General features: G+C 44.0%; 2 protein-coding genes across 3 annotated transcripts in view; one reads left to right on the top strand and one right to left on the bottom strand.

Annotated features, from left to right (window-relative positions):
* Nucleotides 1-654: 654 nt before the first annotated feature.
* trpv1 (transient receptor potential cation channel, subfamily V, member 1) lies at nucleotides 655-12,618 on the top strand. Its single transcript, XM_070982842.1, has 16 exons — nucleotides 655-791; nucleotides 3,731-3,961; nucleotides 4,140-4,297; nucleotides 4,397-4,549; nucleotides 4,669-4,806; nucleotides 5,658-5,956; nucleotides 6,159-6,335; nucleotides 6,415-6,570; nucleotides 6,665-6,760; nucleotides 6,854-6,924; nucleotides 8,676-8,841; nucleotides 8,928-8,994; nucleotides 9,234-9,565; nucleotides 9,652-9,773; nucleotides 11,350-11,462; nucleotides 11,578-12,618. Exons 2-16 carry the CDS (start codon nucleotides 3,753-3,755, stop codon nucleotides 11,673-11,675), a joined length of 2,355 nt encoding a protein of 784 aa, XP_070838943.1. The 5' UTR covers nucleotides 655-791; nucleotides 3,731-3,752; the 3' UTR covers nucleotides 11,676-12,618.
* fam222ba (family with sequence similarity 222 member Ba) overlaps nucleotides 12,598-17,463 on the bottom strand; it is a 28,863-nt gene continuing 23,997 nt past the window's right edge. For both annotated transcript variants that reach the window (XM_070982839.1, XM_070982840.1), the window contains exon 3: nucleotides 12,598-16,371. In XM_070982839.1, the coding sequence (XP_070838940.1) occupies nucleotides 14,663-16,371 (1,709 nt within the window). In that variant the 3' untranslated portion in view covers nucleotides 12,598-14,662. The remainder of the gene's footprint in view (nucleotides 16,372-17,463) is intronic.

The following is a 17,463-nucleotide window of genomic DNA, read 5'->3' as shown; positions in this document are numbered from 1 at the left end:
ATTTTGGTAACGTTCTGAATACTTAAACCATCTCATGTAGGCCTGCATGCCCTGTTTGACTATAAAAAAAAACAAAACAAGGAAGTGATATTAAGAAAGGAAATCGTCACATCTCATGAACACAGTTCATACTTGTAGGCAGAAGCTTTGCACCCACACACTCACAGGAGTCACAGGACCACAGCTGCACTGAAAACACACAAGCGAAGAGGCAGATAAGACAGACAGGAAGCACACCAGCAAAGTTCTGGGCTCGACCAAGAAGTGACGGAAAGGGTTGAGTTTTAAGGCGCTTTTCAGAGGGTAAGTTCTTCATTTATGAGCGGGTATTTTCAGAACCATGAAATGTGCCACTGGTATTTTCTTGGTGGGACGAATTAATAGACATCAGTTGAGTTTTCCTTTCTGTATTCCTAAATGAGCAAGTTGAACAGCTTTGTGGCTCCTCTCTCATTAAACTCATCTGTTCGTGTCAGATGATACACTGGTCGTGCATGCATCTGGATTCCTTTGTGGTATTTTTTGCTGAGCAGAAGTGATCAATACAGCATCCTTTTAAGCACTCAAGTCTCCAGTAATGTGCTCTGATGTTCCCGAGGGCATGTCACATTATCTCCCTCTGGCTTCTTCATGCTAATCTCACCAGCGTTTCGTTAAGCAAGCATCCCGGGACGCAGCGCAGTGAGGACTCTCTGCAGGACGCTCCACTGTGTGCTGCTCTTTGGTTTTTGACTTGAAGATCAGATTTTTTTAATCAACAAGACAACCTGGAACAGGAAGACTTCTTTCTGGTGAGTCAAATGATGTGTTGTGGTGTTGTTAGGTTGCTTCTTTTCTTGAGGAACATTGTCACACATCAATAACATAAGCAAAAAATCCTCTCTGTACAAAAAATAACTTTATTCTCATAACATGCTGCATTTGTTATCATATATTCAGTAGATTTATTTCTTGTTTCATGAGAGTTAATGAGGATGTGGAAAAGAAAATTGTGGGAGGAGGGAACAGATTTCCCCACTAACAGCAACTGTGTCCCATCATTTTTATTAATTGTTATGGATGTACAATTATTCATAGTTGTGCATCAGAACCTGGAATATTCTCCTGAAAAACAGATCATGTACCAACATGTCTATAAATAATACAGCAGGAAATCAGGACATGGTGTGGAACAGAGTGCTCGTGCACACATCCCTGAAGAACAAAGAGCTTTAAAAATATTGGATTTCCACTGTGGTCGGTGAACACAAAGTTTAATTCATCATTCAGATGTGGTATGACTAGAAAATTAAGAACACAGTCATGTTTCATTGGCATGTACTGTATGGGAAATGTGCTGTTCTAAAAATGAGATATGCATACTCTGTTTTTCCATGCTTTCTGTCCTGCGGTGCTATACATTCCTCTTGTGATGATCACGGACTGTCACAGAGTTATGAGTCACTAATTCCCCATTTTGTGACAGAAAAGGGGAACAAGGAGCCGCCGAAGATTAGCTTCCCATTAACCTTAACATATCTTCCCTTCATTGCGATTAGCTGAACTTTGCAGAAATCTTTTCATTGACCCACTGATTCTGTAAAGTGTGCTGCAAATGATGTGATTATTCTGCAAAGAAGTGGCCACCAGATCAAGCGTTGAATCCACTGCAGTCATGGAAATCTTCTGCTAAATACACTCCTTTGTTAGTCTCTGTGGGTGAAACATCACATGTCTGAAAATATGTCTGTGCCCTTAAAGGCCAGTGAGGTAATCCCCTGTAGTAGACATGTTTCACACCCAGCCGATACAAACACATGGTAGCTCATGTTAAAGCACTGAACACTTTGGCTTGTGATCCATGAAAACAAAGGAATGTGTGTGTGTGTGTGTGTGTGTGTGTGTGTGTGTGTGTGTGTGTGTGTGTGTGTGTGTGTGTGTGTGTGTGTGTGTGTGTGATCCACTGACTTGGTTGTGATTTTTCCTCTTGCTTACACTGTGGATAATCTTTGCGTCCCTTGGATGGCTCCTAACACCTAGCTTGAAAACCGCTGATCAGCAGAAGTTACGTTTTCTACATTTTCTCTCTCTCATGTGGAAATCTGTGGTAAAGAATTAGCTGAAGCTCACTACCTCACCACATGTACTGCTAGCTGTCAAATTACCTTTAGTGGATCTGCTGGTTGTTATCTGAATGATGTACCCCTAGTGAAAGAAATACACTAAAATATACTAAATACAATTAGTATACTGAGCATACTGAAGTATACTTGCAGACTTTGTGCTACATTGAAAAAAAATATTTTGTACTTATATTTAAATAAAGTTGTATTAAGTATCCCTGCGATCGACTGGCGACGGGTTCAGGGTGTACCCCGCCTCTCACCCGTTAACAGCTGGGATAGGCTCCAGCCCCCCCGCAACCCTGAAAGGGATAGTCGGTATAGAAAATGGATGGATGGATGGATGGATGGATGGATGGATGGATGGATGGATGGATGGATGGATGGATGGATGGATGTATTAAGTATACTTGACTGTGCTAAAATGGGATTATTTTAAGTATACAGAATATACTGTATATATGTGAATGCTTCATTGCTTTATATTCGCTCATGCTATTCTTCTATTTAAAGTACAACTGAAATACATTTCTAATATAATATAAATTGTACTTTGAATCTACATTAAAGCTAATATTAATAGATAATACAAATACATCTACATTGGGATACTAGTGTATTTTCGCATATACTTTGAGTGTACTTGAAAACTCCTAATGCATAGCTGCATAGTGAGGATTTAAAGTGTACTACCAATTTGCTTAAATACATTGCACTTATAAGGCTGCACGGTGGCGCAGCAGGTAGTGCGCGTGCCTCACAGCAAGAAGGTTGCCGGTTCGATCCCCGGGTCAGGCAGGGCCTTTCTGTGTGAAGTTTGCATGCGTGGGTTCTCTCCGGGTACTCCGGCTTCCTCCCACAGACCAAAAACATGCTCATTAGGTTAATTGATGACTCTAAATTGTCCGTAGGTGTGAGTGTGAATGTTTGTTTGTCCTTACATGTGGCTCTGCAATCGGCTGGCGACCACATGCTTCGCCCATTGTAGCTGGGATAGGCTCCAGCCCCCCGCAACCCCGAAAGGGATAGGCGGTATAGATAATGGATGGATGGATGGACATTGCACTTATAATGTACATGAACTGTACTACTAATGCATCTGCATTAGTATATTTATATACTGCTTGAGCATTTCCAGTACATTTTAAGTGTTACTTAATAACCCTACAATTAGGCTACTAGTGTATTTTTACACATTTCTTGAGCATTTTCAGTGCACTGTACATACAGTACATGTCCTCAGATATACTATGCACTGAGTTCCCAGTAATGCCCGCCTGTCCTTGAAATATTGGGCACCTCTTATTGTCTGATCCTTGGAAATTATTGGTCACTTCCTATTTTTCCCATCATTGACAGCCTGATTGTGATTCTGGATGTTTGATCTAAAGATGATAATAAGACAAGCTTTAAAAATACGACACTTACTAACATTGACTGCTGTTGTGACATAAGTGTGAAATTTGAAGTCGGCCTTGTGTGTACATACTTTTGCGTATCTGTTTGTGCTACGATTATGATTGAAGTTCATTTTAAGGGCACTTTTATAAAAGTAGTGTTTCAACACGCTTACTGAAAATACACTTTTTTTTTTTCACTTGGGACACTTGTGCTGGATTTCTCTGCAGACCATCAGAGCAAGAGGTGAGGATGAAGAAGTCAGAGATGTTTGGCTTCTCTCTGGAGTCAGACGACAGGACGGAGGAGGAGAGATCACGGCAGAAAGCTGCAAAGACGGAAGGACTGGTTTCTGCCCTGGGTTTGGGCCAGACGTCGCCCGCGGCTCCCATGGACACTGATTACCAGGAGGAGATGGAGGAAACCAAGCCTCAGCTCAGATTCAATCTCAACTTTGACAAGTGAGCCTCTCCATGCAAAGATACAGTGAATTCTACCTTTCTTAATCCTCATTATACCATAGGTGCTGTGCATCATCATCCCCACATGCTGATTAATGCAGAGAGTGAAGCTGCTTGACCTTTTGACCCACATGAATCGTTTGCAACCTGTTGCCTGTAAAATATTTTCTGTCTGTAGAGAGATCCGAGGTGAGGGGCAGCACAGCAGCAGGAGAGGCAGCAAGACATTTCACATCGACACGCTGTTTGAAGCAGTGGCCAGTGGGGACGTTGGAAAGCTGAGCAACCTGCATCAGTACCTGCACCAGAACATGAAGAAACTCTCCGACTCTTTGTGTGAGCGTGAGACCCACAATGCAACAGCTGCACCAAGCAGTGAGCTGCTGTCCTGCTGTCCTGTGTGTTAATTCCCTGAATGTGTGCTTATGCCCACAGATAAGTCCTATGGTAAAACGGCCCTGATGAAGGCTCTGCTGCACCTCAAAGACGGCAAGAACGACACCGTGGAGCTGTTGATGGACATTTCAGAGAAGATGGGTGACATCAAAGAATTTGTGAATTCAGCCTACACCAACAGCTACTACAAAGGTAAAATGTGTATGAGGCAAAATAAACTTTTGCAACAGTCTATGTTTCTTTCATCAAACACAGACGACCTTCAGAAATATGACTGCTTTGCTGACGTTAGTGATGTGTGACTCTGGCAGGCCAGACGGCTCTGCATATCGCCATCGAGAGGAGGAGTCTTTACTACGTCAAGCTGCTGGTCAGCAAAGAAGCAGATGTTCACACCAGAGCCTGTGGAAGATTCTTCCAGCCCCATGACGGGCCCAGTTTCTACTTTGGTGAGTCCATGCCGCTGCAGGGAGGAGCGCCCTCCTCTGGAGCCTCACAGTCAGACCATCGACTCAAGAGATGAGTCATATATTACCACTGTGTTACTGAGTGAGAGGCTCTTCTCCTGTGACAAAACTAACTCAATACATTTTAATTATGAATGAGTCATTTTCCAAAATTGCATTTCATCATTTTGCTTTGCATTTATTACATTTGACTTACAGTTGATATTTTACTTACTTATGTATACGAGATAAGAGAACTCGAGGTCAAAAGTACCTTTAACATTCTCAAACATGAGAGAGTTACATCCTTTAGTTTAAAGTCTGTTTAAAGATCCCTCTAGACATGGTTTTACGCATGGATTGCAATAGTACGCTGCTAAGAATAATGGTTTGTATCTTGATTTAGTTTTTCAGCAAAACATTTTTTTTACCTTGTTGAAAGTTTGCAAAATTGCATCTGTCCCTTTTTCCTTATTGCAGAATGCCACTTGAAACAGAAACTTTCAACCTTCAGCAGATGAAAGTGAAAACTCTGCACATACAGTAATCATTCTGTGCAGTGTAGCTCAAACAAACACATTTTGTCTCATGGAGGGGACTTTAAAGATATGAATTTGTCTGCTATCAGTCTTAAAGCTCTGCTGTGAGAGGACATGTTTATACTTTGATGGACGGAATGTAGATACAAGCAAAACATTCAGACAGAGATGCGTTTAAATCATTTTAAGAGTAAGAAAAAGCTGTAAATCAACAGTCTGTGTGTGTGTGTGTGTGTGTGTGTGTGTGTGTGTGTGTGTGTGTGTGTGTGTGTGTGTGTGTGTGTGTGTGTGTGTGTGTGTGTGTGTTGTCCTCAGGTGAGCTGCCTCTGTCTCTGGCAGCCTGCACCAACCAGCCCGACATAGTGGACTTCCTCATGGAGAACGACTACCAACGAGCCGACGCTAAGCTGACGGACAGTCAGGGCAACACTGTGCTGCACGCCCTGGTGGTGGTGGCTGACAACTCCACGCATAACACAGAATTCATCACCAGCATGTACGACCGCATCCTCAAGACCACAGCCCGACTGCAGGTCAAGCTGAAGCTGGAGGACATCGAGAACAATAAGGGGCTGACGCCTCTCAAAATGGCTGCCAAGACTGGCAAGATCGGGGTAAACACTAGAAGATGATAAAGAGAGCACTGCACAGTCACTACAGACACAGCACAGAAACAGTATGGGGTCCCCAGCTCCACTCACCACCCACAAAGTGGTGTTTTGGTGGGCCCTGTGAGTCTTCAGTCTTGCTGGCTGGGGTCTCACCTGGATTATCACATATATATTCTGCTCTGACTTTGCTTTCGTTTGTCTGCAGCTTTTTTCACACATCCTGAAACGGGAATTCCAAGAGAGTCACACCAAACACTTGTCCCGTAAATTCACTGAGTGGGTTTACGGGCCCGTCACCTGCTCCCTGTACGACCTGGCCTCTGTGGACTCCTACAAGGACAACTCAGTGTTGGAGATACTGGTCTACGGCAGTGACATTCCTGTGAGTGCCAGCATTGTGAGACCGGTCAGAGTTATGTTATTGTGTACTCAGACATCTGTCTCCTGCCGTGTCCTCTCAGAACCGTCACGAGATGCTCCAGACGGAGCCTCTGAACCGGCTGCTGGAGTCCAAGTGGAAGATGTTTGGAAGTCATATGTTTTTTTTCAACTTCCTGGTCTACATCCTGTACCTGATCATCTTCACCGTTGTAGCCTACAACAAGCAGGATGGAAAGGTGAGCTGCCTGCTCCAAACTGTGTCCCTGATCTGTGTAACCGTCCCAGATAGACCTGTGCTGATGTTGTTCATGCTTCTCCTCTGCCCCACAGCCACCGTTTACCATCCAACATACCATAGTGGGTTATCTGTATGTTTCAGGCCAGCTACTGACTGCGCTGGCAAACTGCTATTTCTTTTTCATAGGGGTATGTAGATGCTCTTGTGTTTTTATTCATATCACCACCTTGTGGAAGTTGTGTTCCAATATGATTTGTCAAAAACCTGATCTAAATCCCTAGATTATAGACATGAAGAGGAAACGCCCGAAGCTGCAGACGCTGCTGATTGATGGATATTATGAGATTCTTTTGTAAGTACTAATCCTTCTTTCTAAGACATGGTCAACATTAAAGGTATCCTATGGAGTTTTCTTGCAAACAAACGTGTACATTCAGTGTTTTTCACCAAAAGGCATTGTTTGCTGGTCACATTTGCAATGGTGATTTTTAAAGATATTTTCAATCATGCATTTTTAAATTGATGTTCACTAGCAAGCAGTCTTCTTCTCTGTCTTTGTTGACATCTCGCTACGCTTCTTTGCACATTACTACCAACTGTCAATCAGTGGAACAGTGTGAAACCTGTGGTAGGAATATATATTGCACCACATGCATTCATGTGTGTGTCCATAAAAAATGTAAAAAGTGCCCAAAACTCCACAGAGGTTCTTTTAAACCGCTGTCTAGCATCAACAAGCGAAGTGAGTAACTCAACACCAGGCTGAAAGCAGCGTTTCACTGCACTAAGAGTCTTCTCTGTTTCACAGGGGTATGGGCTGACATGTGCTCTGAGGCACTTTGACCACACCCAGCAGTGATGTAACAATGCACTGACACACCCTGAAGTACCCCCCCACATCACTGAGTTGTCAACCCAGTTATGCGATTGATGTTTTCAGGCATCAATCTGAAAAACTGGGTAAAATAATTGTGACATCAAAAGTCAGGTTTTCACACGGCGTCTATAAAAGTATTCAGCCACTCGGCATTTTCACAGAACAACATAAAGATTAATACGATACGTTATGCTGAAATATAATAAAATATAATAAAATAAAAATGCAGCCAGTTCAGTGTATTTTTCTTGCTGCTTTGCTCATCATGAAAACTTGAACAGTCACAGTCTATTATTTAACTAAATCATTTAAGAATTTTCTTAGCTGCAGTTGAGCCAGAGAAAATGTCCTTTATCTGGTGTCTTGACAGATGAGGGGGCTACTTTTCATTCCACAGCACAATGTTTGAGAGACATGTGTGTGAAAACCTATAATATGAAATAGTTTTTCTGTCACTTGACAGCAAAAATAATGAAACTGGGACACTAAAATTAGCTCACTGATGGATGTGCCAGTGTATTGCTGATTACAATGATAGCAAATTGGGCTTGGAGCCATCTTTAACTGACAGCATCTCTGAGTTGATTGATATATGTATGTATGTACAGTGTGTGTGTGTGTGTGTGTGTGTGTGTGTGTGTGTGTGTGTGTGTGTGTGTGTGTGTGTGTGTGTACACACACAGTTTCAGTCATGTTTTTGCAGTGTTTTGCTTTCAAACAGTACTGACTCACCGAAGTGTGACCAGAAACCTCATGACTGCACACGTCATCTCCTTTTAAATCATTTTGTGACTGCTAACAGCACCTGGCTACGCAGGCCATAATTGAAATGTGTCCTATTAAAGCTACATTATAATCTACTTTGGTTTAATGTTAGAAAACAATGAAACATGAAAACTTCCAAATGGGGGTGAATGCTTTTTGTAGGCGCTATATAATCTGCTATTTTTGTAATTTAAAAAAACAAAAAACAACTCACTTTAAATCACATTCTCTGGTGGTTGATCTCTTAATTGACAAGGCTTAATCACCAAATAGCTCCTGGGGTTTATTCAGCAGCTCAGACTGGGGTCATGTAACAGCTTCAGATGGTTGGAGGATGAATTCTTCTGGTGTCATTTTGTTTTTGTAGATGTACTATATAGTGTTTTACCGACACACCTGCACTGCTATCATTGACAAACATAATGCTGTGCAGATCACAGTGGTTCCTCTGCTGCTGACAGTTTTTTCCAGGGCCTCCTCTTCCTGGTCTCTGCTGGGCTGTATCTGAGTGGACGGCAGGAGTATCTGGGCTTCCTGGTGCTGTGTCTTGCTCTTAGCTGGGTCAACCTGCTCTACTTCTCCAGGGGCCACATACACATGGGCATCTACAGCATCATGATACAAAAGGTATTCCACACTGGTCATACTACCACACAGCTGACATCACAGTGAACAGTCTGATCCCTGAAGCCTGTTGTCTTCCATCTTTGTAGATGATCCTTAGTGATATCCTGCGTTTCCTTTTTGTCTACGTCGTCTTCCTCTTCGGATTTTCAGCAGGTATGTCTAAAAAAAAACACATCTGCATCTCTCCAAAAATGCACATTTTATCATCAAGAGTTCTACTTAACTTTTATTGATTTTAAAAATAGCACCATGACCAGATTTTTAAGATTTATTATTTCCCTGAACGAATAAAGGTCATTTTGAGATATATACATGCAATTACACTGCTACTGTAAATGTACCATGAAAGGAGGATGTACTGTCTGTAATCTGCTTCCTGTCTCCTGTCACAGCGGTGGTCACCCTGCTCATAGAGCCTCCTGTGAAAAACACCACTAAAAGTCTGGAAAGGGGACGTTTCTGGGGGCATCTGCCATCTGACCAGGAGTGCATGAAACCCACATACAGAAACATCTCCTACACCACGCTGCAGCTCTTCAAGTTCACCATCGGCATGGGCGACATGGAATTCACAGAGCACTACCAGTACAAGGAGGTTTTCTATGTGCTCCTCATCGCCTACATCATTCTCACCTACATCCTGCTGCTCAACATGCTCATCGCCCTCATGAACCGCACCGTGGAGAGGACTGCCATGGAGAGCACCAGCATCTGGACGCTACAGGTGAGGTGTCCTGAAGGCCTCCATGGGTCAGGGAGGGTCTGTTCAAGGCAGCTGTGGATTGATGAAGTGCCTGTGACTGTTTTCAGAGGGCTATCACTATCCTGGACATGGAGAAAAGGCTCCCGTGCTGTATGAGGATGAGGCTTCGCTGTGGGGTGGAGAAAAACCTCGGCACCGCTCTTGGAGATGACCATCGCTGGTGTTTCAGGTTTGCCTCTTTCAGTTCAGAGACAATGCAATCAGTCCGATGTGCTGTGAAAGGCTCCATCGATAGCTGCATGTGAACATCCTGGACGACATGACACACTCAGAGTGACACAGTAAATATCCCTGCCCCACTACAGATAAGGACCCAAAAGCCCCATCACTGTATGTCAGTGAGTGATGTGATTATTTGTGATTGTTGTTTTTGTGTAATATGCACCATTAAAGCACATATAAACTGCATCTTAGCCACAACCACACCATGACTATAGGGATGGCAATGTTGGTCAGTTGGTCTGCTGGTCCATTATTTTGGTCCGACCTGAAACATCTCAGTTATTGGAGGGATTTACATGAACTGTGGTCCAGACTTCCATGTTCTCCTCAGGATAAACTGTAACAACCACTGTGTCTAAATGTGTCCTGTGGGATTTTCTTGTAAACAACAACAGCAGCTATGTTTATGTTCAGTGTTACTCATTAAAAGGCATTGTGCGTATTCTTAAGGTCTAACAAATGTGATGAATGCATCTACATCTTTGTAAAACATTTGCAAAGTTGAGTTTTTAAGTATTTGAAATTCAGCCTTGTTTACATGCATGTTTATTTCCACAGTGTTCATCCCTGTCTTTACTGACACACTACAGCATATCTTGGCGTGTTACCGCCACCTGTAGATCATTGGAACAACATGAAACCATTGGCAGGAGAGAACACTGCGTAACCCAGCTCTTTAGCACTTATAGAGGTCAAAACCTCCACAGGAAACCTTTAAGTAGCCTCAGCTACATTTGTCCTTCATCAAATTACCAGAAACTACCTGAAACATAGCAAAGCACAGGAAGAGCAGCACTTAAGCATAGAGATACGAGCTGGGTTGTGGGACTCTTGGCAAAATATAGTGAAGCTGGAATGTGCACTGTACCTAAAAGGTACTTAAAGGCAACACACGCTCAGTGCACAGGGCTCCCAAGCAGATTAATCCAGCCCAGGATAAGAACTGGAGATGCTATGTTTGTGGTGGTTAGATAACTTCCCAGCAGTTATTGGTGACCAGCAGAGGCATATTTTGTGATTGACACTGAATAAGACACTAAATCTGTGTCCATAATGTGAGTTTTGGTGGGTTTATATCAGGTTTGCTGGTGATAAGAAGAATGCTGTGAGAGCAATAGTACTGAAGTTGTCATCTGACCTTTTTTTTTTTTGGCTGGTATCTTCAGTTCTTGGATTTGGCTGTGAGACAGGGTCTGCTATGTGATGAGTGTTACGAATGTTGCTATGAGTTTCTTTTATGTGTCAACTCTCACATTTTTAACATTGAGGAGTAAAAATCCCTCGTGCCCAAACTCTTCCACCTCTTCAGGCTGATCCTCTGAGCAGCAGAAAGGCCAGGTAATAATAACAGAGCAGTAAAGAAAGGTTTTAGGCCTGAAGATTTACCAAAAGATGCAGCTGTGTGAGCGGGATCGATTGATGCGCAGTACACTGTGTTCTTCACTAATTTGCTTTCTCTGACAGCTGATTGATGCGTCACACAGCAGACAGTAATTGGAGCATGTGTCCTCTTGTTGTCTCAGAGTGGAGGAAGTCAACTGGAACAAATGGAACATCAACCTGGGCAAAATCAATGAGGATCCTGGGTGCTGGGATCGTGTCCAACAGCCTGCCTCAGACACCCCGCCCAACAGAGGTGCAGATGCATGAATGCACACCCCAAGTTTCTACATTAGTAAATGCTTTTTAGGCATTTCTCTATGACAGGAAAGTGATCTGTGTCTAGTAACATTTTCCTTCTTTATCCACAGGGAGGAGCTGGAGAGGCTTATTCACTGAGAGCAGGAGGCGCGGGTGGCAGACATATCAGTCCACGGAGATGAATCCTCTGAGCGGCTCACCGGTCTAAAAGACAACAGAGAGCATCTCTATGACTGCTCAGCCTGAGTGACCTGAGCAACGAGGCATTCAAACCTAAAGACAGTATTCAGTTTCAGTTCCCCAAGACATTCAACTGCCAAACGTGTGAAGTGCCTTTCTGACTGACTGATTCTCCAGTGTCAGCTGGATTTTAAACACAGTCTTTGAGGAAATATTTCACTAACATGAGCAGTGCTGTGGTAGATATTGTAGATATGTGTTTATCTGACTGACATAATGGTACATAAAACGTACAATTTAGTCAAGTGCTGCTCGACTGCCAAGAATATGATGCATTCAAAACACATTAAACATGAACTCAAAGCTTTCTGCACATGCTGCTTCTGCCACCACCTGAACAGGATGCACATCCTCTCTGCACAAAGGCCATAACCTGCTGGCACCTCTGGCATCGCTCAAAATTCTTCATGGAGTAATACTGATCACGAAGGTGCTGATCCTGCCCTCCTGCTGTGTGCCCTTTATACAAGTCCCATTTTCATCACAGCCAGACAAGCTAAATCTTCTGCAGCCAGATAGTCCTGCGGATTTCACAGCTGGCTTTGTCTACTCTACTTCCTGTTTCTATTCGGCAGAGGGAGGCATGAAAAAGGGCATGAAAGCACAGAAAATGGTGCAGCAATGACGACCTACAGCACCGCCTGTCACACTTACAAATTCTGTGTAGTTTAGACAGGCCCTCTGAGCCGGTCAGCCAATTGTAAGGCTGATTATGTAAGAAACAAATCTGTGATTAGTAGCATACCTGAGCTGTCAGACGGGATGACAATAGTGAGGTATCTCTCCAAGACGGAGCTCATGCAGAATGAAGGAGACAGGCGATAACTACACACCTGCTTTCAGAATCAGTTTAAATTAATGTCGCACATAATCCAAACAGTTCAGACTCATTTCAAAGCATAAATTAGAACTTTATTTTATTATTACAATATTACAAAAAGAGTAGCACAACTCTCACGCTCTTGCCTCTTATCGGTCGTACAGAATGACACAAAAGAAAGGCTTATGGACCGTCTTCCATTTCACAGCAATAGTACAAGAAACAAAGAAGAAAATAAAATTTAAATAACAAGCAAATCAAGTATTATAAATAGTCACAACTGCAAACTGAAGCTTTGAAACTTGGAAAAAAAATGTTACAGCTCAGTAACTACACATTGCTAAAATATATAATTACAAAATATTACTCCTTTTCTTGCTTTCCATAATAAAGAACCTCTAAGGAATTGCTGTGTCTATTCAACAAAACTTCATTAAAATAAAAAGACCAGAAAAAAAGAAGCCAAAAATTGCTGTTTCTGTATCCTCACCGTCTTCTTTCTCTGTATTATTTGGGGTTTTCATTAAAACCATGCTCATTTTCAAGGGAAGTCCAAGGACCAAACACTTAAGGCTTTTTAAGGGCTGTTAGGGAGTTAGGTGAACAAAACATGGGCGTCATTGTGTTTATACACACACACACATACACACACACGCTCTCTCTCACACACGCGCACATGCACTCACACACACGCACAAACATCAGCAGGCAACATTCACACACAATCATTAAACTTTAAAGTTACAGTAGTCTAGTAGGTAAGCCAGTGTACAATAAAATAAACAATGCATTTGCTGTTTCACTTTAAACTTAAAGGTCAGTTTTGTTTACGTCCAAGTGATCTTGCAAGTGATCAATTTGGTCTTTTCAAGCAGACTTCACATCAGAATCAGTAGCAACTACACATTAACTTAATTCACTTAAGTTCCTGCTGTCAGGATCAAAACTCTGGTTAGGCTCATAGTTCAGGTCTACATGACATTAGTAACACTATTATTTCTTCTACTCCAGAGTTTTGTCCTCGTGACTAACTCCCCTCAATACCTGCAAAACAAATAATCTCAACATTCAAGTAATACATTTGTCAAAGTTACAAAAACGATCGGAAAAGGAAACAAACATAAAATGGTACATCCTAATAACAGTGTGTCCTTGTTAACCTGACTTTGGCCATTTCAAGGTATCAGAGATAATCTTTCATGACTTTTTCTGCTCTAAACATTTCACAATCTTGTTGCCAAACCTTCCTGGTGTTGATAACAAGTTTTTTTTTTTAAACACCTGAATTCATTGCAGCATTTTCAGCAGGACAGAGCATCAGCTTTTCAACATTATTTGTTCCCTGCTGGATCTTTACTATGTACAAACAACCTGATTACATGCTTCCTTAACTGACAGAGAGGAATCAATCTTGAATAGTCCTACTATACAAATAAATAATTACATTTAAAAGAAGGAAAGCTTCGTGTACATGTGCATACAGCAAGCTTTCCCAGCTGTACTTAGTCTCCAGTGTCGGATGGCTTTGCACTGATACAAGATCGTCACTCTCTCTTCTGTCCTCAAATGATTGCGTTTAATCTTGAAGTTACTCTGACATTTGAGCGTTAACACCAAAATGAATACCAGTAACTTGTCTAATAAAACTAGTCGTAGCCAAAAAAAGTCCTAACATGACCCTGTAAAAACAAACAAACAAAAAACATCCATGAAGAGATGTTGCTGTTTTTATGAGGGGTCTGTTTTTCTTCTTTTCTACATGCATAAGAAAACTTAACCGATAGTTCTGAAGTAGAAATAACACAGGATCTGTTCAGATCCAGGCACACAGATAGTACAATAGAGGAAAGTGGGAATGACACACACAGTACAGATGTACACACACACATGGAAAAGTTCCCTTAAGTGCCAGGTAACAGCACTCATCAACAAAAATAAAGGTAGCAATTGATCACTTGCAAGATTTATCAAAAAAAGAAGAAAAAAACTACTGTTCTTCATTAAATATATTAATTTACCCTCTTTAACATTAGCGGTCATTTGTTTAAGTTATCAATTTAGTTTTATTCATGTGTTTCCTCTCTTAAGACTAAACAAAGGGGTTTTGATAACTGTTGTGTAGACAAGGCCATAGCTTATCTGTACCCTGGGTGCTGGATGAGAGCGGTTCTGCCATCCCCGACCTCTGGACCTACCCTGCTCAGAGGAGGCCTGTGCATCTTGCCCATCAACCCTAGATTCTGATCACGGAAATAGGGCGTCTGGAAGTCCCCACCCAAGTAATCTGCCGTTTGCATCAGATTAGTCTGGGAGGAGGAGGAGGTGGAGGAGCTCGCTCCTAGCCTGTAATGGGGGGCCCCAGGGGGCCCACAGTCTAGCGTGGTGCACCCCCCTGGGCCCGCACCGTGGAATGGCATGGCTATGTCCTGAGACCCGGAGCTGTCACTGTTGGGTGTGGGTAGGATGCTGCTGTTCCAAATGTGGGACTGGAAGTAGTGACCATTAGTGTAGTGGGCCATGGGACCTGGCATGCCGTTGTTGTTGACAGGGGGAGAGGGGGTGGGCCTCTCCACAGGAGGTTTAAGAGTGTAAGGCTGACCCACACACACCTCTGCGGGGTAGCCCATGCCCTTAAAATGGAAGGTGGGGTCCCTGGAAGGCTGCTTGCAGAGGTGGGTCCCACCGTTCTGAATGTGGGGTACATGAGCCAACTGGTGTTGATTCCAAGAGCGCATCTTCTGATGCTGTGTGTTATGTTGTAGCTGTTGTTGCTGCTGATTTTGCTGTGGATGCAGATGCTGCAGGTGGTGCTGCTGCTTGAGATCAGTATGGTTGGAAGGCAAGTGGTTCATAGCAGCCACACTTGATGGTGGGTGAGCTCCCACCAGGGCGGTGGCTTTCTCTTGAGGGCCAAGAATGCAGTTGGGTGGGGGAAAGCCAGGGGTGGCGGGGTTGCTGTGCATGGACACCCTGGAGCAGGCGCTGATAAGCAGGTTACGACTGATGGGGCTGGGGTTGGCGATCTGGCCCTCGCACATGGAGGTGGCTCCTGCACCTTGGGCCCGAGCTTGGCAGAACTGGTTGATCTGATGCACAATGGTGCTCAGGTCGGCCTGGCGGCCCTGGTGCAGCCCAGCAGCCATGGAGAGTGGAATGGTTGAGGTAGAGACGGTAACATTAGGCGGAGCGTCGCCATCTGGCAGCTTTCTGCTCCCCTGCAGGCCAGGTGGCGGCTGCTGCTGAAGGTGCTGCTGCTGAAGCATGACGGTAGGGGGCCCCTGTGGGTGGCCAAGGGCTGGGTGCTGAGACAGAGTCTGGAGTCTGGGTGGGCCCTGAGGGTGCTGGGCCATGGGGGGATGGTGTCTGAGGCTCTGGGTGTGACCCTGCTGCTGAGGAAGGGGCATCTGTAGAGTCTGAGGTGGGTCCTGTGGTTGAAGGGGCAAGCTCTGCTGGATACGGGGAAGGTTGGCCAGAGGTGGGTGGTGGTTTAAAGTGCTGGTCGAAGCCACTTGGTAGGGTCCAGTGGGAGGGTTCATGATGACTTCAGGGTGCAATCGAGCCCGGCTGCCATCAAAATCTTTGAGGATGCCTTTAACTGTGGGCACCTTGATGATGGCGAGGAGGCCTGTCTTAGCACTGGCCTGAGAGGAAGGGTAAGGGCTGTAGCGCTGGCCTGACGTATCCAGCCCGTTGACTGTGCGACGCACGTGGTTTCTCTGGGGGACCTTGACGCTGTTGGGGAAGATCTTGATGGTCAGGGGGTTGTTGGCAACTTTCTTAGCATATGCATCCAATTCTGCAGGGGTTGGAAACGGAGCGGATCTCATCCTTTGTGTGGTGTCCCCTAGGGTGGAGGACAGGACAGGTCAGAGGTGAGACAGAGAGAAAGCAAGAAGAGACAGAATTTGGGAGGGATGAAGAGAGTGGGGAGAGGTACAATGAGACAGACAACCTCAACCCAGGAAGAAGTGAATATGGCACAAAAGAGCACATCAGTTGTAATCTGAGGAGCTGAGAGGAACCTGATTTGGAAAGCGCTCTCATATTGCATACCTTGCTGTTTTTCTCCTAAAACCCTCGCAGCTTCCATCTCACGAGGACAAAGACATTTCCAATCTCATTCTCAGCTGAATTACTGAGGCCGACAAATTCCCAGTCTAAAATCCAATTTTGTGGTGGGGTCTGTGACTTTGAGGTCAGAAGCTTTTAGTGGCCTTAATTGACGTAGCATCCGGACAAACAATAAGGATGCATCAGAGGTGGGGCGGTGGGGGCTGCTTGCTACTGAATCACAAACTAAACAAAGAATAAGCAAAGCAGTGATGGTCCCCTGTGGCTGCTTTACGGGGAAGGAAAGAAGGAGATAGATGCAGAGAGCAGAGCTCCATGACAGCAGACAAGTAATCAGACACAGCAGCAGCGTCTCTGATCTGCGGGAACACCTCCCAGGCCTCAGCTCGCAGACATTTGTTACACCTGCTAAGCACCGTGGCTAAATTTAACAATGCCGGAGTGACAATGTGAACATGATTATGTGTTTGTGCATGTGTGAGCGTGAGGGTGTGTTTCATTTATGAGCCTGTTCAAAATGTGCGGCAGGATCATGCAGGTGTCATGCAGCGTCTTCTACATAATGTGCTCATTTTTAGTCCGGTGGATGTGATTGCATGTTTTATCTTAACGCAGTGTGCTTCACTTCCACTCCTCTTCACCAACACAATAACAGTCGGTGATAATCGTTTTAGAGAATGACAGGCTCTTCTCCCTGCTTTCCTCTGTTTCACTCTCCCCGTCACCACAGCCCCGCCAGTCTGACCTACTTACACCGCAGCTTTCGGACTGATGGACATGAGTGGAGCTGATCTGTGGGAAGGATCACTGGTCTGACTAGTTACTGAACCACATTTTATTTACTCTCTCATTTTTTTTTTTGAGG

The sequence above is a fragment of the Chaetodon trifascialis genome, chromosome 16 (genome assembly GCF_039877785.1).
Source record: "Chaetodon trifascialis isolate fChaTrf1 chromosome 16, fChaTrf1.hap1, whole genome shotgun sequence".
Classification (NCBI taxonomy): domain Eukaryota; kingdom Metazoa; phylum Chordata; class Actinopteri; order Chaetodontiformes; family Chaetodontidae; genus Chaetodon; species Chaetodon trifascialis.
Note: the sequence above shows the minus strand (reverse complement) of the source record. Positions and strands in the feature narration are given on the sequence as shown.